Genomic DNA, 24,756 nt, shown 5'->3' with positions numbered 1-24,756 from the left:
CTTTAATTTTACATGTACGCTGTGAATTTTCATTGTTTAGAAAACCATTGCTTTAGAAAACATCTGGCGTCTTTCGTTAAGCAGCTGGCGTCTTTTCGTTTTGCTTTAGAAACATCTGGCGTTCTTTCGTTTTGCTTTTACAAAACATCTGGCGTCTTTCGTTGGTTTATTTCATCAATCAACGGCGTTTTGAACAAAATTTTTATTGTGTAATCACGCACAGGAGAAATCTCACCAGGCACTACCTTGGAGGTAAACAATGGCTGCTAATGGGAATGAGAGACAGAAGAAGTCGGCTTTTAGCAAACACTTCTACTTCTACTAACGTTTCCTACTGGAACATGCCAATGGCTGCTAATGGGGAATGAGAGACAGAAGAATTCGGCTTTTAGTTAAGGCGCACGCTGCGAATTTTTTATTGTTCAACAACGCACAGGAAAAATCTCCCACCGGCACCACCTTGGAGGTCAAAGCGTAAGACTGGTTACGCACTACGACTACGACTACGAGGGACGAACGGGTGCCGCCTTAAGGAGCTTCGCCCCTAAAATACTCTACGACAAGCCTCTAGCGCTTCGCCTCCATCGAAGTGCGGCCGCCGCGGCCGGGCTTCGACCCCGCGACCTTCAGGACAGCAGTTGGGCACCATAATTATACTAGAACGCATTTCGTCAATAGACATAGCTCTTAGTTAAACCAATCCACAGGGAACCAAGTGCCCTTAATCAGCTTATCTCTCTAAGCCTACACGCTGCATGAAAATATCAAAACGTGCAGCAAAACTATGCCAGTCCAAAATATTGATGCCAATATATCGCACAGCACCCATTTTTGCATCACTGAACGTTTACAGACTGTGCCTCGCAAGATTCTGCATCATGAGATGCAGCCGCTACAACAGTAAACGGGTAATGTCATACCACTGATACAAGAAGTTGCGAAATTTGCAGTCTTGAGTTTCATACACACAAAAATGAGTAATAAACAAGAAGCTCCATGTCATCAGCCCTGTGCAGTGTAAAAGTTAGTAACAAAATGCACCACAGTTGCATGTTCCAGTTTCATTTCTTCTTTTCTTTATTCACTTCAAGCGGCTCAACACAAGCAAGCAATAATTTAGATGGCCTATTTGAGTTCCATTAATACAAAAATAATGCGCATCGCTCCAGCAGCTTCATAATGGCAGCTAACGCTTGTGTAGCAAGAACAAAGTCCATGATGCAATCTACGGAGCAAAATCAACAGATGAATACCACAACAGCAGCAGATATAAGTAAGCAGCAGAGAGCTAGTCTAGCACAAGCGTTCTCATACTTTAGGCCATCGCAGACACATTTTGCTCATGAATCATTTGAAGTTGTCCTCGCTCTAGGAAGTCATCAGAAAAGCTGCAAACCACAAAAAACCCATGAGCATACTGTACTGTATTTTCACGGGCAGCTTGCACTGCCACAAGACACACAATGTTTCAAAAGAAGACAGCAGAAATAGCCGTTAGATGAAAAACCTTGTTTTGGTACTTTAATTCATACGAACAATTTATGAAGTTTCAGCCTGCATTATGCAGTTACTTTCGAGAATTGTGGGCAGCTACGGTCGTTTTTGCTCGCAACTGTGCGTACGCATTATACTCTTGGAATAGTAAATACAAGTGCTTCAAACAGTCAGGAGAAAGTTCGAACTTTCTTTATGCCAGCCGCAGGCAACAATCAATGACGGTTTACTGTGCATGATCATCAACGGTTTCTTGGGCAATTTCAAGCTTGTAGAAAAGTGACATAAAAGGCACCACCAAACAGTAAAGCTACACTGATCAAAACAGGACAATAGAAAAGCTTTAAGCTCAGATCCTATGCGCAACATCTGCTTTTTTCAATAGTCACACACTTGTGCACATGGAGCCACATGACATCACTGTGCTAGCCAAACTGTATAGTGCCAAGTTTCATATTTGTGACAAAAGCACATTACAAAACCCTTTGTGGTTCGATGATGCCTGACAAAGAATTGTTGCTAGGGGCCGTATTCTGAGAGGATCACCTTCAGCGAAAGTGCCACTTTACATGGCATAGAATCTCGCATGTACAGAGACTGAGGCGACTACTTGCCCGACTTTCCACAATCAGCGCGCACTAAAAGAGACATTTCGTGAATATCTAAAAAAAAATGATAGTCTCAGAATATGGCTCCAGTTGTGGGAAAATATAAAGGGCTTTCAATTTCAAAATCTTCTTATGGTACTGTTGGAAAACACTATAATGCTATGGTGCTAGTAGACCTTCGTTGGGTACAACTCTAGAAGGCAGCGGCACTTACACCTCAAATACACACACAAACCTGCACCAATGAGCATGCGCTCTTGACTGATGTCATAAGCCGCAAGGTTGGTAGTACATAGACACGACTATTTCTTTAGTCACAGAGGCAGTCGACTGCCGCGCTTCGGTCAATCAGGCGGGATCCCCGCGATACAAGGACTTCAGTATGAGAAACGCTGTTCTAGTACTTGTGGTCCGACTCCAGTTCACTACCGTTTACGATAATTAATACACGTTGCTGCAACGTTATACTGCTGCTTCGAGGAATGCAAGCCTAAGAGAAACAACCTCTGTAGCTGCTGAACAAAAAATTTGCAAGTTAACATATTACTGCCTAAAGCTCGTCGAAGCCTAGAATAAGCAAACTTCTGGAATTGTATGAAAGAAAAGGATTCCACTGAATGCAGACTAGCGCACGAGTGAGGCATGTCAATGCGAGAGAAGGACACTATTTTCAGATAAAAAGAAACGAGAGGCTGCTCTCAAGCACCACCGAGCACAGGTCTGACTCAAACACAGCAGAAGTATATAGAGCAGCTGCTGTACTTCACAATTTTTCTTCTTCTCACATGATGCAAGCAAGAAAGTGCTTAACACAGACCAATGCTGTTAAAATGGGTCCTAGCTTATACAATGCAGTCCTCTTAAATAACAAAAATCTCATAGTCCACAAAAGAGCATGACAACTGGAGTAAAAAGGCATGCCAAGTTTTGAGTTTAGCTAAATGGCATTTAGTTAAAGGCTTAGAAAAAGCAGCGGCCTTAGCTAAAAGACCACAACTCTATCGCCTTCCAGAAGAACACATGCACCAGCCTAGCCCAAGGTACATCACTTGATGACTTGCCGCACGATTAGAGCGTGACCATTCACACTGCACTTCAGTTGAAGGTTCAGGAACGAAAAAAAATGCTTTTTTGAACACAAAATTCTGTTTTCTACAAACACACAGTATGCTAGAATGTCGACAGAGGCACCAGCAGAGAGCAACCTTTTATGTACTATTTTTATCCTTATGTACATGCATTCACAAAACAAAATCCATTATGCCTTGGGCAAAGATATGGCAACTGCACATCATTTCTGACTAGAGGAATGGCTGCAACAAATAATAGGTATGCAATAAGAAGCAGCATATACAGGCAACAGGACCGAAAAAAAAGTGGAGAAGAAGGCAAACAGCATTTTAAGAGGCACAAAACTGTGCTCCACCATGCAATCGCATCAGCCTTTCCATGTAACTATGAAAAGTTGGGCAACCTGTCTAAATCTCTTGAGTTGAAAAAGATGTTGATGGCCACGCCTTTCCTTAATGTGTCTGTAAAAACAAAGCAAAGAACAAAAAATTGTGCTTAAAATACATAAACAAGAAAAGCCAGAAATGACCATGCTGAAGATAAATGTAAGAGGAGCATTCCAGGAAAAGGCACCGGACCTTCCACGAAGAAGTAAAATTCCTATCAGTATATCTGCTTACAAATAAACTATAACTATGGTACTATACATGCACAAGAAGCAAACAATGTACTGCGATGTCTTGGTAGTTATATAGGCTGGCCACCATCACGAGGCGAGCATTTCTAACTTAACCTCATTAATTCCTCCATTGTTTCATTTCACACTGGAAAAAAAGTGTCCAGTGAATGCTGCCTCACCTGATATGTTGGCAGAGTGGAATGCTAAAGATGAGATGGCTGTGTGGTACATGCCGAAACATCTCACTAAAGAATTAGTATTGTTTTTCTAGCAGGTACAAAATTATAAGTATCATTCGACTCTCTCAGAGTAGCTTTATCCTCAAGTAAAAGGAAAACCTGGCAAAGTATTGGCGAGGAATGCTGTGCTCACTAGCGCAAATGAAATTCTCTGAATTCTGTCTCATCGACTGGAACAGAGGCTTGGGCTTGCACCTGCCAGTAAAGAATGAGCATCCTGCAATGTTTCGGGCGTAGGCAGGCTTGCCCAATGCGTGCTGCTAGTCTTTCCGTGATCATTCTAGTATTCAGCTGTGTCACACGTGGCAGGATTGTCCAGCGGACACTAAGCAATCCCTTCTCCCAGTTCACTATTTGGCCGAGGTGACTTCTTATCTTACGCAGCAGTGCATGGAATTGGCAAGACAAAGCAAGTATAGGCCACAGCTATTTTCACAGTCGATCATATTGTGCAACTTCAAGACATGAAGGCAATTATGTGCTCCGAACGGCGTTTACGGCATCCCACTCCAGCTGACATGTGGTGCGGAGTGTCGCAACGGCTTCCGCGTGAACACTTCCAAAAGTTTTCTTGAGCTATCTACTCGCGGATCACAGTATCGAACCAGGTGCATGCAGCTTAATCATCTTCATTATACGTTTTGGAAACATTTCGAAAGCAATATGTGCCAACTTAGGAGAGTTAAATAAGAAGCTGTGTGGGCTTTTTACACCAAACACACGAAGGTTCGGAATATAATGGCTGAACATTATAAAACAAGTAGGTGCACTATTAAAAACGAGCAATGTGCAATTTAATGACAAGTCACAATGTCACTAACCTAGTCCTAAAGTAGTGCAACGTGATGACAAACTCAAAAGCTTAAACACAGAGTTATGCAGTTTTTGCTGACTTCCCACAACTTTTTTTTTTTTAATCGAGTAGAAACAGTCTGAAAAACTAATCCGAAGAGAAGGGTGGTGGTAGGCCTCTTTCATTTGACCTTCTCCTTAGACGAATGTGTGCTACCACAATGCACGGCGGATGAGGAGAAGCCATGGCATTGGGAATCCTGAACATCACATAACAGTTTTGGTCACAACCTCAGGGAAGAAACACCACAGCTTCGCAGTGCAAACCAGACGGCTACACACCACGCCACCAACGCTGCAAAATGAAAACAAAGCATGCAAGAAATGGTGACGGCACTACTGATCACTCGCAGAGAATGGAGCAGCACTGGGCAAGACTAATTCTGCAAAAACAAAGAAAAGAAAAGCTCGCATTTCAAAGAATCGGGAGGTCAAGTGGTTGTTACAATACAGAACACAGCGAGTTGTAACAAACGTGGAGCTCTTAATAATGCTCTGGCTCTCAATGATGCTCTGCTATACAGAAACAAACAATAAACGCCGTATCTCTAGCACATTTGGGCAAGGAAGGCCACGCCGTTAATTTATGAGTTACCGGGATGGATACTTATATATCCTGCTTTGTGACTTGTACAAAATATGGTATTGACGAACACCATTTCGTGCCCTTGCCACGCTTCGGTGTCTCATTACCTTTCCATAAACCATGACGTCTGTTATATCAGTTATCATACCAGACATCAATGCCACGCATCAATGCAGTGGTACAAAACTCCCCTATCGCACAGTGAAAAAAAAGAAAACGATGCTGAAGCAGTCAGGGCTGTTAACAAAAATATCAGAAATGAAGTGTGCAGCTGTGCTCTCAAGATTTCCACAACAGAAACAGCTGCACAACAGCTCCAATAGCTGCACAGTACACTAATGCACCTGCTCTCCTGACTTGCTTGGTCACGCACCTTCCGAAGCTATGTGCCTGTCTGACAGTGTAGACACACACAACACAGCGCTGGCCTTTGAAACAGAGAGAGACAGCGGGAAAAGAAAATTGTGAACATCCCATCAAGGCCGGCATCGAAGCATGGTGTGTCACCTCGTCAGTACCCAACCCCTCGTGACAGAATGATCACCACTGCAATCGTCCAAATGACAGACTGAGCGAGAAGAGAGAGGGGAGGGGACGAGGGAAGCCAATGTCGGAGACTAGGCCCAAGCCGTGGCGAGCCTCACTGCTCCAGCCATGATGGGGAGTTGGAGTTTGGGTTCTTCACCTTGATGTTGAACTGCTTGAGGGTGGCCTCGAGTGAGGCCTGGTTGCCCGAGAAGTAAGACGACACCGCATTGTGGAACAGCAGCAGCTGCTTGTGCATCACCTTCACCTGCAAGGTTGTGGTGGAACGGAGAGCGTCACCTCAGCGCCACAATGCCCGGTAGATTCTGGTGCAGGTATTGTACGAAAAGCGAGGACAAAAGGAACGGGCACGGACACGCATAAAGCTAGTGGTGCAGCTCCATCACTTCCCACTGCCCTCATTTTCCTTACGCTACCTATACCAATTAATTCAATTCAATTCAATTTTATTTTCATCTCAAGGATGAGGGCAGGCTCGGGAGAAAAGTGACGTTTGTCACTTGAGGAGAACCCGAGCCTCCCTAATACATGGCAAGCAACGAGGACATGGGTGAATAGAGACCATGAAACATAGGCCATGAACATATAGGCAATGAACATAGACCATGAAATGTTTGGCGCAATACAAGTGGAAAGATGCACGTGCAGTAATGCTATGTACAGAGACTAATATACCATAAGCAGTTTCTTACTGCACAAATTCCGAAAGTACAATGCAAAATTTGACAGAATACAAAATACTATATATATACTATATACTATATGACAACAATGCTATGCATTAAAATTGTGTGTATATATATATATATATATACATATATATATATATATATATATATATATATACATACATATACATACATATACAGACCGTTCCATTAATGCCTGAACCACCATTTTCTCAATTTTCACGATAAAAGCACTTCCCTAATGTCACATGCACTGCATTTTTCAAGGATTACTTTTGCCTGAAGTAATCGATTTAATACGAAAGGAACAGTAAAACACAACATTTGTCACCCAAAATTTGTTCTACAGAATGGAAGGTTCCAGTGTTGTTGGTGATGAGTAGGGTACGGAGTAGCATGTGTTTCTAATACAAAGATATCCAAGAAGGCACGATTGTTATGAAAAAGACATTGCTTATATCTTATTGCTAAGGAATACTTGCAAAGTTTATGAATTGGGACAATATTACAGCGCTGAAACAGTTCACCAGTGTGTGCATAGTAGTCGACATTTGCTATAAACCTGATAGCTTTTTTCTGTAGTCTGTATATTTTACTTATGTTGGTTGCTGTCGTAGTTGCCCATACCAAAAGAACATAATTTACATGCGACAAAAACAAGCTGTTATAAAGTGTAAGCTTAACAGAAACTGGAAGAAAATAACGCATTCGTGCAAGTATGCCCACACATTTTGATAGGTTGGTAATTAGATTATTAACCTGAAGATCCCATGACCATTGTGCAATTAAAAAGTACTCCTAAAGTTTTCACGGTTTCTACAATTTCAACAGCTGCGCTACCTATACGTAATCTATTGTCTAAGGAAATCTGTCTCCACGAATGAAAAACTACAGCTTTTGTTTTTGTTGCATTAATGAGCAATGAATTTCGTTCACTCCATGCATTTAAGCTTTCTAACATGGTGTTTATAAGTGTGGTAATGGCATTCATGTCGTTACCTGTAAAGAAAATGCTAGTGTCATCCGCGTATATTATGTAATTTAGGTTTATCACTGATCTTGACAATGTCATTTATGTATAGGTTAAAAAGAGTAGAAAAGGTTAGAGTAGAATCTCTTTAAAGAGGCCCTGCAACACTTTTAACTAATCGTTGAATGGCTTCACTAAAGGAGCTTATTTCTTTATGAATCGAGTGCCGCAAAAATGTTTAGAATCTGTCAAATACGAGCAGAGTTACAGGAATTTGCCGCACGCATTATGCGCTTTCTCTCAGCTTTCATACCAGGGAGTGCGCTGAAAGCTACGCAGAGGAGCGAGAAAAAGGGGCAAGAAGCTAGGTCCATTCGTCAGCGTGCATCATGACCTCGAGCACTTCCCTTTTTTTTTTTTCGAAGGTGCGGCTTACTTTCAGTGTGATCACAAGCGTGCGCGCCGGCACATCGCAGCATCCCGCAATAACTATGCAGCACTCGATGCCCGAATCAGCCAATGGCCGTGGACTTAGCGTTTATGGTGCAGTCATTTGGGTTTATGGCATCATTTGTCGAGAGAAGAGCGAGCGATTTCTAGCTGACTGAGAATGAACTGTAAATTCCAGGCAACGTGCTGTGCTATAATGTTTGGCTCACGTGGTCTCAGGAGCCTTGACTACCCATCGGCAGCGTTTTCTGACCATGCTCAAGAAGTGTTGCAGGGCCCCTCTAAACTGCGCGGTGAGCCACATCCACTCCGATAGCTGTGCCTCGGCTACCTACAAGTTCATCCAACATAGCTGCAAGTGTATCACTTGCCTGTGATGAATAAAAATGCAAAGTTAGTGCAGTTTTTTAGTAAGACAGATAGATACCGCCATAAAATAAATGCATGTTGATGCATGAAGCTCTGAATACCAAAATTTTCAAATGAGTGAAGTGTGAATTAACATGCCTTTCCTGTAGTACAGTCGCCGACCGATAAATCAGACACCGATAATTCGGACATGTTCGGTAATTTGGACAGTTGCGAGGCACCGCCGATGATCCCATAGAAGTAATGTGCAAAGACGACGAATACTTCGGACAGCTGCCAGATCTACATTCGATAACCCGGACCCTGTCCGAGACTGTCGCGCATGCCAAATCGCCAGCCATTATCTCCTCCGGCACCCATACCATACAAGGTATGGCCTCAGAGATCAAAGCGAAAGCTAAATTGTGATCTATGAGGCTTTATTTCGATCGCTACTTTATGTCTCAGAGATTTGGCATTGAAAATGCCGATCTTGGAGGCACCGGTCAAATGTGGGAAATCATATCGACATCACGAACATCCTACATTCTGGTTCCTGTACCACGCGCTGCGCTGCTATTGCTGCTATCGCCGCCATTCTGTCAAATGTGTCTGCGGTAAAGTGTTTTGCTAAGGAAGTGACTACAGTGACGGGGCCATCAGCGCAGTACTATCGTAAGAATGAGGGGGCCCGTCACCGTGACGGGCCTCGTCTCGAGCCCTCGCTGTTCTTTCATCATCGTACAGCGATCACATCACACTGGCGGAGATAAAGGCGGTCTTGGTTGCAGGTAAGAGGAATTGCGTGTAGCAGCGCATTGACAACTTTTTTCGGCCACCGGGACACTGAAGTGTCAATAAAAGTATTTATTTTCTGACGCATTCGTTTTTTCGGACGTTTCATAACTCGGACTTATTTACGTTCCCCGTGGAGTCCGAATTATCGGTCATCAACCGTACTGAGTAAAGTAAGTCCATGTAAGGCAGAAGTTCCGGGGAGGATGGAATCTTGAAGAGATGAAAAATCCTTGGAACACAGGGTGTCGCTGAAGCCAACGTTTCAACAAGTGGTTGTCTTCTTCAAGGCTGCAGGAAGACAAGTCCTCTTGTCGAAACATTGGCTCCAGCAACACCCCGTGTACAAAGGACTTTTCATCTAAGTAAAAGGAGGACATATGAGCTGGGAAAAGTAAGTCACCTTGTTCTCTTCGAGAAACTTCATCTTGATCGTGACATCGGCCTTGAGCTTCTCGTACTTGTCCCGGTGGATGGCAAAGTTGCGCTGGGCCTCGTCCATCTTGGAGGAAATGGCCGTGCCCTGCGTGCCCTGGGTGAGCTCCTCAAGGTCCGTGCGGTAGGCGTCGTACTCCAGGCGGGCACTCTCGTACTGCCGCACCGTCAGGAGTGTGTCGTCGATGGTCTTGTGGCAGAGGGTGGCCAGGGAGGAGACAAAGAAGTTGAGCGCCCCGAGCAGCGTCTCGCCATTCTTGCTCAGCGACCGCTGCGCCTCGGCATTGTATCGGAACTCTTCCTGCAGCGGCGGGCTGCGGTGCGCGAGCTCCTGGAATGCTTCGGCCAGGCAGCCCTGAGTCTGAACCACCTGGGGTGAAAAGGAAGAGTGAGAAATCATTCCATCTATTGTTGGAATCGGTGCAAGTTCATAGTGAGAGTTACAGCAGGGTTGTTAATGGTCAAGGTTTGCCGTGTGTCATAGATAGAAAATTATCATCATGACCCGGCACGCGCTCTCTCGGTCCTCTGCTTCATCGCCTCCCTCTTCTTCCTCTTCTGCTTCGCTCACAGAACACGTGTGCCGATTTGTCCAGCGTGGGATGCAGTAACTCTGATAGGTGAGAGAACGAGTACAGAGAGAGAGAGAGATTCTTGGCGAGGCGAGATTCGAATCCGCGTCCCCACGATCCGAAGGCAAGCGTCGTAACCACTCGGCTATCCAGGCACGCTAGCAAAGCGTAGTAGAGTATAGCAAGGGGTGGGAAAGAGAAAGGTGAGAGGGTAAAAGCTAGCCAAGCCAGGAGCAGCTAGGTGCCCACCAGTTCTGCTGTGACCCAGCCTTACGTGGCTTAGTGCAAGCTGCGCTAATTTTTTTTTTAGAATAGAGGACCCAAGAGGCTTGGGGACCCATGAAATTTGCGAGCCTAAAGTGGGTATGTGCAGAGCCCAAGCCAGTCTTGGGTTTTTGCAGTCGCATTGGCCCAAGACCCAAAAATCAAAAACTAGCGCTAGTCCCCAAGGAGTCTTGGGTCGCCAGTGAGACGACGAAGACGCAGCGCGGGCCATGATGCAGTGTGGCTGACATCTTTCATATTATTAATTTCCCCACATGTGGCATCCTGCGCGTTTCACGCAACACCACCTGCGTTTGACCCAACTATCAAACTCTGTTGCTGCTCCGAACTTAAGAGCAGATTATCCAATGCAGGTTGGGGTACCAGTGTCTTGAGCCCCGATTTTAAAAGTCTCTAATAAGTTTTCATGTCCACATCACCTCCGCAGCCTCACAATTTCTTTAAGTCAATTCTCTTTCCTCACCGCATAACACCACCACATACAACAGCCAATCAACAAATATTTGATCCTAGCATGCCCTCCTATGTAATGTGAACCCTAATAATGGAGATACAATATAGTACTTCATCATTCATTTATGAAACTTTCATGAAAGAAAAAGAGATACGACCATTTGTTCAGATTTGCCACAGGAAATTCGCTGCAAAAAGTAAATTTGGTAACGCCGCTCTCACCTTAATTCACACAGTGCTTCTCCTTCCCCTTTACAATGTCCTGCCCTTCATCCTTTCCACACCTCAGCCACTACTAATGACTGCATAAACGAATGGGATGTGATTAAGAAAGGTTTGGTTTAAATGTAAGCTCTGCAGCAGAACTCGATAACACAGATAAGTAACCTCCTCAGCAAGCCAGTCCAACCAAAGTGATTTTTCTCATATTAGCAAATTACTCTCATAATTCCAATCCAAAATCACCACGCTTGCTGCGAGAAGATGCTTGGTAAGCGAGAAACAAGCAAAAATAAAATGCAGGTGGCGACACCACCTTGAAATTACCGCATAAACGTCACGACGTCATAGATTTTGACGGCGTCTACTAGGTCCTACATAGTTCCGAATCAGTACAAATGAAGTACTACATTGTCCTCTGAGGGGTCCATAAACGTAACATACCAAGTTTTAGGAAGTTTCAGTGAGCCAATGTCTACAAAATACAAAAATTCTTTGAAATCCGTGACATCACATGCGGCGATTTTGGCGCACAATTTAAAAATGAAATTGATTTTAATTTTCTCCTCTATTAATAAACCTATGATGGTGAAGTTAATGACATTAGAGTTCTCAGAATACAATTTATCAATGTAAACCAATTCACTGTTTCACTTTGGTGCCCGTTTATATGACTAACTGCTATGCATTGCTCTCCCACCGTGACAGTGAACAATCACAACTGATAGCAATGTGAATGATGACGCACCTGATGGAAATGTGAGGCGAGGGCACGTGCCAGGCGCAGCACATGCAAGTACTTTGCCTGCGTGTCCCGCAACTGTTCAATCTGAGCTTCCAGCTCGGTGTCCACCGTCCTTGTACCCTGCAAGTTGGAAGAGATGAATAAACTTTAGCTTCAACAAGCTCGATAGAGGTGCTCCATTACAGCAACACAAACCACAACACTGTAACAATGCACGCAAGTTAATAATAATAATTGGGGTTTTACGTCCCAAAACCACAAATTCATTACAAGGGATGTCATTTTGGAGAGCTCCGAAAATTTCAATCACCTAGGGTTGTTTAGTGTACACCTAGATCTAAGCACACAGGCTTCTAGCATTTCGGCTCCATCGAAATGCGGCCACCGCAGCCAGGATTCCATCCCACAACCTCTGGGTCAGCAGTAGAGCACCATAGCCACTAGACCACCGTGGCGGGTCCCACACTAGTTACCCAAACGTGTTACTTCACTTCTGGGCTTTGCGTTGACACTAAAGCATAGCCTGGTGTGTATGAGATATTTAACATCAGTAAAACAACTGACAGGCCATAGAGAAAAAAAACACAAGATACAGACCATACAATACTGCACTGTCTCGCATGTTATGGTTATTTACTTTTTATTCTTTTATGAACCTTGTCACTATGGTTAAATACGTCTATATAAAAGCTACCACGCATTTATTCTAAACCAGAGGTGCCAAACACACAGCCTGAAACAGTATCATTATCGGAACCCTGGATTTACAGTAAAGACTAGATTATGTTACATTAAATGTCGCACATTTCCACAATCTCATGCTGCGTCACAGAAACCTTTGAGAAATACCCGTAGGCAGTGGGTAGTAATGCAAGCTACAAAACTACAGTAAGAGAGGTATAAGGAAGTAACACACACTGGCCGCACCTTCCCTAGCTTCTCTGAAAGCATCTGCCTGGTGCACTTGTAAGTCGAGACACTCCATTGGCGGAGGTAGTCGATTTTGGACTGGCCCGCCTTGGTCACCCGGGGGTCGCTGCCGTTCTGCACCGGACTTGGCGTCGTGAGTGGTACACTTGTCGTTGCTGCGACCAACGGAAAGAAAGTGTTGCTAACAAAGCACGACAAAGACCAGTTTGCACTGCACGTCCTTATCGACAGTCTGTTTGGACACGTCTTTCCACGTAACTTTCTCTACATTGTAATCAACAAAGTGAAGTTTCATAACTCCTAGCTTTGAGCTATTCTATCTAAAGTATGCCATTTTCAAACCCATGCAATTGGCAAATTCTATATGATTTGCGTGTTCTTTCCATAGTCATCACTTCAATAAATTTTATAGTTCGTTAACACAAGTAGAAGAAAATGCGTGTGGAAGACAGAAAAGTGGAATGAAACTATCAGAGGTTCTGCTACATATGCTGCTTAGTCACTACAGCACACTATGCAAGGAGTACCTTGCCAAGAGCAACTAGCTAGTACAGTTCCTGTACAGCTGCACATTTAGGCCGCAGCTACCACATGCTTCAAAAATATTCAAGAAAGGATGAAGTGATACATGTTTTTGTTGTCTGGGCAGCCTGCTTGATGAACGTATTTGTACAGCATATATATATAATAATTGTTGGGGTTTAACGGTTTGCACAGCATTTGATCATTTTAAACACCTATTTATTTGGCTTATTTAGGATATAATTCACAGACTACAGACTACAAGCAATTTCACTTTCTATCAATAGTCGCAAAGTTGGAAAATATACATCTGCCCATGTCACATTGTGACACGTTGGATTGTAGTTCAAGTGCTAAAGCTACAATGTTTGCATCTTTTGCGAAGTTTTCTGTGGAGGTAACAGTAACATGCAGAGCAACTATTCACTTTTCCCATGTTCAACTAAGTTGCAATGGACAATCTTTGTTTCATGAAAGTACACGTCTAGCACAAGGTGGTCTGCGTGCAACATTGTGCAGTAGCATCGATTCCTCCAAACATTCAATGAGCACATGTTGCCTTCAATAGTCTAAACTTCTCTACACACCACCCTATACACGTGACGGAGTATCCCATGCCTCACTGCACTATTTTGAGTGCCTCTTTACAGATGGCTATGACAGCCTAACATGGTGTCCATCATCTTTCTTAATATGCTATGATGTGAAAAGGCCAATTGTGGCTCTCAATGCGAAGAGCCATGAGCAGGCTTCTGCATGTAAAATATAGACGAATAGAACAAGCAGTGAACAATGAATTATGAGTGGCAGTAAAGCGCTGCATGTACCGTGTCTCACTGCAGGGAGTCCACACCCAAGCAGGAATCCACAAGCCTCATTTTTCACTTGGAAGAGACAAGAAAACGTTCTCCGCTCAATTTCACGAAAATGAAGCCATTTTCCCTTCACCATGTTGTCCCAACCAACACTTCTGACAGTTCACTCAAGTGCCAACCTCTGCAACAAAATGCACTTCCAGCACTAACACCAACCGACCACGTGCAAGGTCAATGTGGCCAATCATGCATACGGCAAAAAAACTTTTTCTCTCCTTCATGACATTTGGAAGCACAAGATGAAAAAACACAATATCTGTCACACAAAAAGGTGTTGGCATATGGTGACGAAGAACACTACGGCGTATAAGCACATTGGCGTGTTATGTCCTTCGAGTTTCAAAGAATTCTCCTAGCGCAGAAACCTCTAGAAAACTGTGTAAAATACCCCAAACTGTCATTTCTCTCCTCACTTGTAGATTTGCATTTAAAATGAAAGAACACACAAATGGCTTTGCTTTTTGACGCAGTAAACCGAAAGACAAACTGAAGTAATATTTACAAACTACCACATTTTTGCAAACAGGATCTGCCAGCCAATAAACATGTCTACCGAGAGACTTGTATTATATTTCTATTGAGAGACTTTTACCGACTACCAAGGACAGCCAACCATTTACTTCTACTGGAAACAACGCAGAAGCACACAATATGGAACACACGTACACTTCTTTCCCTTCCATGAACAAGACAACATGCTTTGGCAGCTCTTGAGGCGCTATCTTGGAATCTCGCACTCGTTTAGTGATGACAATAAAAACCAGGTACAGCTCCACTTATTCCCATCTCCAGTTCACAAAGCTTCCACAGTAGTAACTCTCCATCCCTTTAGACACAACAGAGTGTAAATATGAAGGAAGCAAGTGGTCACAGGTCTTCAATAAATGTGATTGTGCTATTCCTGTGGCAGTCTTTCATCCATGCAGGGTGTGTTGAAGGGCTCAAGAGAGCAAGCAGAGGGAATGAAGAAATGACTTCATAGTGATGCTTCAAAGCTACACCTGGGCTACGAAAGCACTACAGTAAACTTGCCCCACAGCCACAAATGTGCTTTTGGCGGTGACTTCCCCTGCTCTTCCAAGGGGCAGGGCCCCTCATCTCAAGTGGTCGACACTATCTGATAATGCACTTGTGAATTCCAAGAACGAGAACTGGCTTGTAATATAGTTACTGCATTCAGCAGTTAAAAGATTAGATGCTGAAAGTGCCCGAATGAAAAGTATAAAAGAAGGGGAAAGAATCAAGGGATCTGTTTTTGTTAGGAAGAAAAATATGAGGCCAACACATAATGAAACTAAGGAGAGGTGCATTATTTGTAGAATCACAAAGAAATGTTTGTAAAAAGTCAAGACTACTGGGGAGTGCTGCAGTTCTGCTGTGCAGCCGAGTCATGAGAGATGTTGATATCTATAGGAATAAGGCCAAAGACTTATCCTAGTAACTATTTATTATGCATTAAAATATCAGCATGCATGCATACCCGAAACCCCCACTCAAAATTCGGCGACCATGCCACAGTAGGAACTGGTGGTGGGCTCACGCCTTTGTCAAAACTCCACAGCTGCTGAAACAGTGAAACAAAGTGCCAGTGATACTCACCAGGTGGCTGAGCAGCCCACGGCGAGCTGAATGAACTTGGCGGCGCATTACTCCGCTGCTGCTGTTGACTGGCAGGCCGGTGACCTTCGGGATGAGGCATTGCACCTCCAGAGTGAACCACGTCTCGACTCTCGTTTAGCGGAGGTGCTTCGTCCAAAGCCTTGCGCAGGTCCTCTTCAAACTCGCGTCCAGAGTCCGCACTGTGGCTGGGTGACGACACTTCGGTCATCACTGCGAGTGGTGGCATCCACAAAGCTTGAATGACAAACTTCACAAGCAAAAATAGCAAGCTATTTGACGGGCGAGTCCAAAGCAGCTCCTCTGGGATCTACCGTCCAGTGCAACAATATCATTAGCTTTTGCCAAACTAGGCAGCCTTCAGAGATTTATACATCTGCATTCTCGGAAAGCATTTCTACGATAAGGTGAGCTATTTTGTGGCTCATTAGACATGCCTGTACTGTAGCCACTTGTACACTTATATAAACCATACGAAATCCAGATGCGCTGCCCCTAAAATTGTTGGTCAGTTAAATGTTGACAGGATATTACTGCAGTCGACGGGCCTGGTGCCCTTGGTTGTCTTGGGTATCATACAATCATAATAGTCATGTTCAAGTACAGCACATGTGAACATGGTTGCCCCACCACATTACAAACCCCACCCACCAGCATTTTTACCAGATGCAAGCAATCATATTTCGACAGCAACATGCTACACTGCAGTGTTAACAGATGTTGCGTTTTGGTTTCATACTATTACGCCTTCTGAGGTAATGGAACATCGCAGTGGGCAAATGGTTCAAATCTGCCTAAGAACTTAAAAACCTGCAAAAACATTCGGCTTTTAAAATTCGGTTCAGCATCTGTGCGTATTGTCTGACAGGTCAGCTCAACACAGCTGCTCTCTTAATTGCTCTCGGTAGTCTGGATAGTGCATCTTGTAAGCAATCGCTACTACACAGCACAGCTACGATATAAACTCCCATGACATAACCTGCCTAATCTGTCATTAGAGAGGGTTACGACCATCGGATATTTAACTGTCGCCCCCACCGCCTACCACCATGGTGAAAGCAAAATTGAGGCAGGTGCTGTTCGCACTGCAATTATGCAGATGGAATGGATGACGTGTGCTGTCACGACTTTCAGCCGCGCGAGCACTCCCCCGAAGAATAGCGATACGCCGCAGTTACCTGCTGCAAAGGGTACGAAGAGCTCTATCCAACCAAAGTGAACACGAAGTGATCAAGAAACACACGAGACCGTTACAACCGGCTAGTCGCGCTATCCTACGCTACATTCAAGGCTGCCATTCATCAGCTAATGGTCACATTGTGATCAATACAAGTGTTTTACGTGCCTAGGTACCACGCCTAACGACTGAGAGTTTCGATCACGGTCGGGACGAAGAATAACGTGTACGAAAAGCTGCAGACAAAGTACGCGTGCCACTTTTCAATGCCAAGCAGTCCAAGCGTCCTGAAAACCCTCCATGGAACGGTACCGGATCCTCCCTTGATAACAAGCAAGCATCGTGTGCTGGGCAGTGTGCCAGGATTGAAACCAAATTTTGCTTACCTACTAGCCCAGCTTAATGCGCTCCGTGACGCTATCCTCGCGAAATCAACGGGCCCATCAACTCTAATAAATTCGAGGTGAAGCAAACGAACACCCAATTATTGAGAAAAACTAAAAAAAAAACAAGGCCGCCCGTTTGAGAGGAAACGCTGTCAAGAACGTCACTTCCGACAACGCACGCTTTCTAAAGTTACCGTCAAGCGGCGCCACGAGAGTGTTAAGAAAAATTTTTTCTATAAGCCGCAGTTCTTTTTCTATTGAGTGAAAGCCTGCCAAACACCGTTGTGGTATAGTGCCTAGTTGTGGATGTTAAAAAGAGGTCGCGTTTATCCGGCGAGGCGTCACGACTTGTTACGCCACAAATACCTCGTTTGCACCAGGTGAGCACACCGACCAAATTGGTTGCTCAAATGTTCACAAGCCTTGCAAGGAGACAGGGGTTCATTTCCCTTGCCCAATTTATACAGTTTGTGTATGTACAAACGCACACACTCGCAGACTTACCGTGGAGTGCGGTTGGACCCCCTACCCCAGTTAAATAAACACCTCGCTAGGCCCCGGTTGTTCGCTTGACTATTTCTCATTGGTGTTCCTTCTTCGATATGTACAATTCAACGGCGTTATACTAGAGAAATTTTCCAATTAAATACGTTTTTCTTGAAAACTGAACCGAGTATAGCGAAAAGAAGGTAAGAAAGATCACGTGGACAGTTCATTCTGGAAACAAATAGCGCGAAAAAATGTGACTAGTAGACGAAAGCAACAGGACAAGCGCTGCTGCTGCTGTGGAAAGGAAGGTGACGGGACTGCGCATAAATGGCATGAGTGCAAGGTAATACACAGGGACAGCTTTTCAGTGTGCGCCTTTCACTTGCGGTAAATATTATATTGGACAGACAGGCCGCTGTCTGAATGCTCGCTTGCATGCAGGACCACCGGTTATCTTTGAAAGGGCAGCCGTCGTCTAAAACATGTCGCTGCACGTGCTGCCGTGACTATCCCATGAAACACAAAACCTCTATGAAACGTCTTTAAAACGTTTAAAACCTCTATAAACCTCTATAAAACGTTTTATAGAAGTTTCGTGTTTCGTGGGTATGGCTGTACGCCGGTCTTGACTGGTGCAAGTGCTTGCACGCCATCGTGACCAGACGGCACGTGAGCTTATGGAGGCTTTCTTTATTGGGAAAGGAGGTGATAACTGTGCGGCCAAACCTTCTCTTGCTTTGAACAAAGTTGAGATAGGGTATCTGAGGTTTGGGTTTTGTGCGTGGTGAACGTGTGGCTTGGTAATACATTCGTTTTTTAATAAAGGTCAGTTATTATGCGCTTGTCCTGTTGCTTTCTTCTACTAGTCCCACATTTTTTTCGCGCTATTTGTTTCCAGAATGAATTACCAACTCGCCCAACAGAGTATCCTTCTGTGGATAGTTCCTATAAATGTTTTTTTTTTCTTCTATGGGAATTAACTTTATCCCACACTGCTTCATTAATTGCGACTGTATAGTGAAGATCCCGCAATGTTATTTCCCTTAAATTGATGTAATAACACCCTGTTGGTATTCTATTCCATTTACACAAGTGCAGACATCTACTAAAACATACTGAGAAACATAGGCAAATATTCAAGATTCTAAAGTTTCAGACATAATATACGATTCGAATAACCAGGGCTATTCGATTATTGTTCAAATTTTGAATTACTTGCTGGCCCTTAAATTAATCACTTATCAAGGTACCAGGGGCGTAGCCAATGGGGGGTTGGGGGGTTCAACCCCCCCCCCCGAAATTTTTCAGTTTTGCTTGCGTATATATACACGCACACATACAAAGGCACGCACGAACATACATAAAGTATGGTTGACCCCCCCCCCCCCGAAAAAATTTCTGGCTACGCCCCTGCAAGGTACCCCTCCTTTCTTTCCTTTTTTTCACAAATTTTCACTCTTGCGTCTTACCTTCGTAACACGACCCAGCGAGGATCCATGACTCTGTCAAAAAAAGACGAAGAAAGAATGGTGACCTAAGTTATGCGGTGAAGAAAAAAAAAAGTGGTTGTGGCAATGAGAAAGAAGAGGGAGAAATCTAGGGACTTTAATGTGTGTGAGTGGCGGAAGGAAAGGGTAGACAACTAAGATACGGAGAAGTTGGTGAAAGTTGGACATGCAGCGCAGAAAACAGAACACGAGAAAACGACTGAACTACTCAGTAGTCCGCGTTGTCGCGTTATCATGTCCTGTTTTCTGTGTTGTTTATTCTATTTATTTATTTATTTATTTATTTATTTATTTATTTATACAGTACTGCTAGCTTCGATGAGGCTGTAAGCAGGAGTGGGTAGTATGAAGTACAAAACGAAGTTTACAAATCAAGATGCAACAATCGTGTCACATTAATCGACAAGAAAAAGGAAAAAAAAACACAGAAGTTAATACGTCCCAAGACCACGATATGATTATGAGAGATGCCGTAGTGCAGGGCTCCCGAAATTTCGACCATCTGGCGTTCTTCAAGGACACTGACAGCGCACAGTACACGGGCCATTTCGCCTCCACCGCGGCTGAGATCGAACCCGTGACCCTCGGGTCAGCAGCCGAACACCGCAGCCACTGATCCACCGTAGCGGACGGGAAAAAAGAAAAACAAGCGATATCTAAACAAACGTGAAATTGGTTTATCATTTACCGCTTTCTCTGTGAGTTTTCTAATCGAGCACTCTTCCCCTTTCTTTCTTTCTTTCTTTCTTTCTTTCTTTCTTTCTTTCTTTCTTTCTTTCCCTCTTTCTTTCTTTCTTTTCTACAACTAGCGTAGCCAGTGTAAACCAAAGAGCTCAAGATGAGTTCGTGTTCTGAGCCTGCAACTTGAGAATAAATGTAAGCTCCGCCCACAGCCGTCGCTGTCCCAACCAAAAGAGAATATGCATAGATGCGCCATCAAATTGTAATTGCTTATTTACGTGGCGTAAAACACCCCCCACGTACTTCAGGTAGGTGACTTTCCCATACAGGCACATATGAATTCGTGTCCCTATAGCTTTCGATCGATGAACTTCCTGGCAAATTTCAGGAAAGATTCCGAATTCACTGCTCAACCTAACGTAACGTTTTAAGTGGACGATTGGGCCAGTTGGTGATTCACGATCGATATAACTGCATGGTAGAGAACACGAACGACAAGCAGACAGGGGACAAGCGTAACATTTTAGCAAGGGACGACGAACCTTTAATTCATAATAAGCACAGTAATTACATTAGCAGCGAAAAGTTACCTACGCTTAGAACGTAAACCATGCACCAATCACGACTCCTTTGCACATATGAATGACAGGCGCGCCAAAGTTATGGGGGCGGAGCTTGTATTTGTCCTTATAGGTTGTAAACGACTTTAGTTCTTCGGTACGCCGTGGGCAAACTCGTAACACCGGCTGATCCACATAACAGGACAGAACAATGAAATCGAAAACGTTCTCATTTTTGTCCTTTCAGCTGCCGTTTGCTTGATTCCAAGCTTTTCTTTGTCCTTTCCAACTTGCTCAACTCCCGCTTCCTTTTACGTGACTACGCAGTGTGTCAGGTCAAGTCAGGTGTGTTAATCTCTTAGTCTGCGCTTAGACACTCAAAGGGCCCCTAAACCACCCAGAAGTCGAAATGTAGTTGTGGTGTTGCAGTTGTGCACGGCGAGTCTACAACGAATACGTAGCCGTGAGAATTATTCGAAACGGTGCACGCGTTTGATGATACAAATGAGGCCCTCGCTCGTTTCACTCTTTCCATCGCTATGCTGCCTTCGTCGGCTCGTCCCTCCTCCTGGCTGAGCGCTCCTCCTCGCCGTGCTAGGAGGAAGAGCGGCAAGCGCGAGCGGTCAAACAGGTGTCGCACATGACGAGCAGACCGTAGACGACATGTTGACGTCACAGCGAACATTGAGGGGATGAGGAATGCCCAGGAGCGTAGCCAAGAAAGGGGGGTTGGGGGGGGAGGGGAGTTCAACACCCCCCCCCCCCCCGAAAATTTTCAGTTTAGCCTGCGTAAATATGCACGCACACATACAAACGCCCGCATGAACATACATAAAGTATGGTTGAACTCCCCCCCCCCCCCTCTCGAAAAAAATTTCTGGCTACGCCCCTGGGAATGCCTAAAGGTACACAGGAGAGGAGGAGGAGGAATAAACTTTATTAAGAACCAGCAATTTAAGTTCCTTGGCTTAGGCCTCCCACGTGGGGACGTCGAGGTCTTGCCTTTTCGCCGCCTCGCGAAGAAGAAGATATTTTTTCTTAGGAATTGTGGGGCGCCCGTACATAGCAACGCTGCCGCGTTTGGCATTGTTGAGCGTGACGGCATTCTGAACTCGACGCACGCTGCACCGGCTAGGTTGTTTGCGTATGCAATTGTATTTACGTCTGCAGTGACTCCTATGTGTGACGAAAACGACGAGAAAACGACCTACATATACTATTGCACACTGCATCTCTATAATTACGGGTATTCCTCGCTGAACAAATATTATGGGGCTCGAAATCCCGGAACTGTACAGCAGCTTATCAGGAACACGGTAGTGTGACTGTTGGTTTTTTTTTTCTTCGTTTATCTCTCTTTTTTTTTTTTTCACCTTTTCAACGCTGGGCTCAGCAGCACAGCGTGAAAACCACCGAGTCACAGCTGCGGGTCCTGCGCAAACAGGTTTTTTGCCGTTCGCCTAAAGGAGATCAGGATAACCCAGGATAACCTTTCGCCTTCCTCTGCAGCAGGATGAATAGCACATGTATACATATATGCTCTATCGAAAGTGATATGTCGTAAAATAATTTGAGCTCATGAGCAAGAGCTTAGAATTTTCGCGGCGAGTATCTTTATGATGACAAAACAGAACTATACGACATATAAGTGCGATAGTTTATCATCTCGAGCAGTCGTCTTACTGGGGAAGCAAACATGTATCCGCAACAAGTTTGGCATTATCTGAAATTTCACAAGCGATTTTTTTTTTTTACGATAGGTGAGCCGTACAGCCCGCTAATGAAATGCAAGACTTATAAATATGAACGCGATGATAATTGTATCCTCTTGCAAACATGGCGCTAGCGACATACTGAGGACGCGTGAATAGGCCTTCGCGAGGCTTGAAACCGTCTGACAGATTTAAAGAACAAATAGATGCATGACAAAAGCAAAATTAAATGAGGTCGTCACATCTACAGCACAGGCGTAGCCAGTATTGTGTGTTTGGATGGTTGAAGCCTCCAACCCCCGAATTTTTTTTTTAAATTTTGCATGTGTGTATATATACACGCAGATATACAAACGCTCGCAAGAACGTACATAAAGCATGTTGACCCTCCCTTCGAAAAAATTTCTGGCTACTCTCCTGAGCTGTTGATGGAAAAATAAGAGATGGCGGTGGCAAACACTTTCGCACCCTCGATGTTGAAGCTCATCGCCGTTCCGCTCCGCTAAGGTGCGCCGATCGAGCGTATACAGCTGGCGCCGAGTAGGTAGAGGCAGCAGACGACGACGACGCCGCCGCCCGGGTCTCAAAACTCGCTCCCACGTTGGTGGAATGCAGCCTTCGCCATTCATGCGGGCGCAAACGTATTACACGCTGGCCAAATTACACGCCGCAAAAGCACACTGCCCGTGGAAACGAAAACGACCGCCTACGACTTGTCTCGAACGGGCTTCAACGCCTATCGTGTTGCGCTGCACATTTTGCTGCTGCGCCCCTGGCTTCGGGAGAACGTTATTTCAACACACGCCTGCGCGAACGCGACGGTGAACAGCTGTACGCTTGCTGCCACGGGGTCGCGCTATAAAACACAGGAAAAAACTATCAAGCAACACTCGCGCGCATTTCAAACGAACGCACATCGAGCGCTCATTCCTCTAGCACGTGCATTTCCCTCATTCCATGAGCCTTCCCCTCACCCCTGCACTCCCCTTTCCCCTACCTTCTTTGAAGGGACACTAAGGTAAAACAGTGAATCGGTTTAAATTAATAAATTGTAATAATAATAATAATAATAATTGTTGGGGTTTAAGGTCCCAAAACCACGATATGATTATGAGAGACGCCGTATATGGAGGGCTCCGGAAATTTCGACCACATGGGCCTCTTTTAACGTACACTTAAATCTAAGCACACAGGCCTGAAGCATTTGCACTTCCATCGAAAATGCGGCCGCCGGGGCTGGGATTCAATCCCGCGACCTGCGGCCGCGGGGCAGCAGTCGATAAACTGTGCTCCGAAAATATCTGGTGTCGTAAATTTCATCGTCATAGGTCAATTAAGAGAAGAGAAAAAAAAGCTCCATGTTTCATTTTTTTAAATTTGGCGTCTACTTTTCGTGTTTTGGATACATTAGCTCAATGAAATTTCCTGAAGCTTGGTATGTTATATGGCCCCTCAGAGGACAATCTATACCTAATTTTTTTCTTATTAGAAACTACGCAGGACCTAGTAGACGCCGTCAAAATCTATGTCGTTACGGTGTTTGGTGTAGAAAGGTCGAGGCGGCGTCACCACACGCATTTTCTCTTTGCGCGTTTTCTCGCTTACCAAGCGTCTTCTCGCGACAAGCGAGGTGATTTCGCCATTGTGAAAGAGTAATTTACTAATATGAGACACATTGTTTTTCTTTATAAGTGTTCGGACACTAAAGATTGGACAATACTGTGCGAGTAACGTTGAAAGGCCGTTGCTTGGCAACTGCTTCCGGAATCAGTCACTTAGTTCACAATCAACTTCTCGGGCTTCAGTCCCTCTTGAAATAAATCTTGAAATACTTGCGACGTTTCTCTCCCCTTTCAAATGGGAACAAAAATAAAGTTAGTTTCCCACTGAATGCGAATATATCCTTTATCACGGCAACAGTAGTAGGGAGGGAATCGATGTTAGGCCAAAAAAGTTTTATTGCTTTTGTAGAGAATGTTACCGTGTCCGCAAATGCGAGTACATGGCAGTTTAGTGAATACCAGTATTCACTGGACCCTCAAACAACGCGCTGATGCTTTGACACTGACGCTAACGAGCGCACAGTAGAGAGTTTTTAATTTTGTGTCTTTGGGTAACGCAATGGGCCTTTGCGTATACGCAGAGCATCCAACCAAGCTTTTTGCGTTCCATTGTAAACTGGGTTGGGTGGTGGTGGTGGGGGTGACGTTGCTACAGGCGGTTTTTTAGATGCGAAGCATCTTATGACGGAGTTCAAACTGGTGGTGTGCGGCATGACCACCCTTACTGCGCATGCGCGAACCCTCTCCGCACACCTCCTCAC

At 44.5% G+C, this 24,756-nt stretch overlaps 1 protein-coding gene across 8 annotated transcripts; it reads right to left on the bottom strand.

Annotated features, from left to right (window-relative positions):
* Positions 1–1,064: 1,064 nt before the first annotated feature.
* Positions 1,065–23,140, bottom strand: LOC119382944 (arfaptin-2). 8 transcript variants are annotated; one of them, XM_037650873.2, is made up of 9 exons: positions 22,902–23,140; positions 19,442–19,474; positions 15,903–16,133; positions 14,256–14,312; positions 12,895–13,061; positions 11,980–12,096; positions 9,671–10,072; positions 6,155–6,262; positions 1,065–5,178 (listed from the first exon to the last, which is right to left on the bottom strand). In XM_037650873.2, exons 1-9 carry the CDS (start codon positions 22,918–22,920, stop codon positions 5,158–5,160), a joined length of 1,155 nt encoding a protein of 384 aa, XP_037506801.1. In that variant the 5' UTR covers positions 22,921–23,140; the 3' UTR covers positions 1,065–5,157. The 8 variants fall into 8 exon arrangements, with proteins under 8 accessions (XP_037506801.1, XP_037506802.1, XP_037506799.1 ...); XM_037650874.2 differs by having other exon boundaries at positions 1,065–3,634; positions 22,902–23,139; XM_037650871.2 differs by lacking the exon at positions 1,065–5,178 and having other exon boundaries at positions 5,185–6,262; positions 22,902–23,139.
* Between the last annotated feature and the right edge of the window lie 1,616 nt (positions 23,141–24,756).

The sequence above is a fragment of the Rhipicephalus sanguineus genome, chromosome 2 (assembly GCF_013339695.2).
Source record: "Rhipicephalus sanguineus isolate Rsan-2018 chromosome 2, BIME_Rsan_1.4, whole genome shotgun sequence".
In the NCBI taxonomy this organism is placed as follows: domain Eukaryota; kingdom Metazoa; phylum Arthropoda; class Arachnida; order Ixodida; family Ixodidae; genus Rhipicephalus; species Rhipicephalus sanguineus.
The sequence above is the reverse complement of the archived record's forward strand: the minus strand, read 5'-3'. Positions and strand labels throughout refer to the sequence as shown.

Excerpts from the sequence above, each read along its gene's own strand:
- LOC119382944 (XM_037650871.2), bottom strand. Across the intron at positions 12,097-12,894 it reads AGCTAGGGAAGGTGCGGCCA|GGTACAAGGACGGTGGACAC; the intron begins GTGTGTGTTACT and ends TCCAACTTGCAG. Across the intron at positions 10,073-11,979 it reads TCGCCTCACATTTCCATCAG|GTGGTTCAGACTCAGGGCTG; the intron begins GTGCGTCATCAT and ends TTTTCACCCCAG.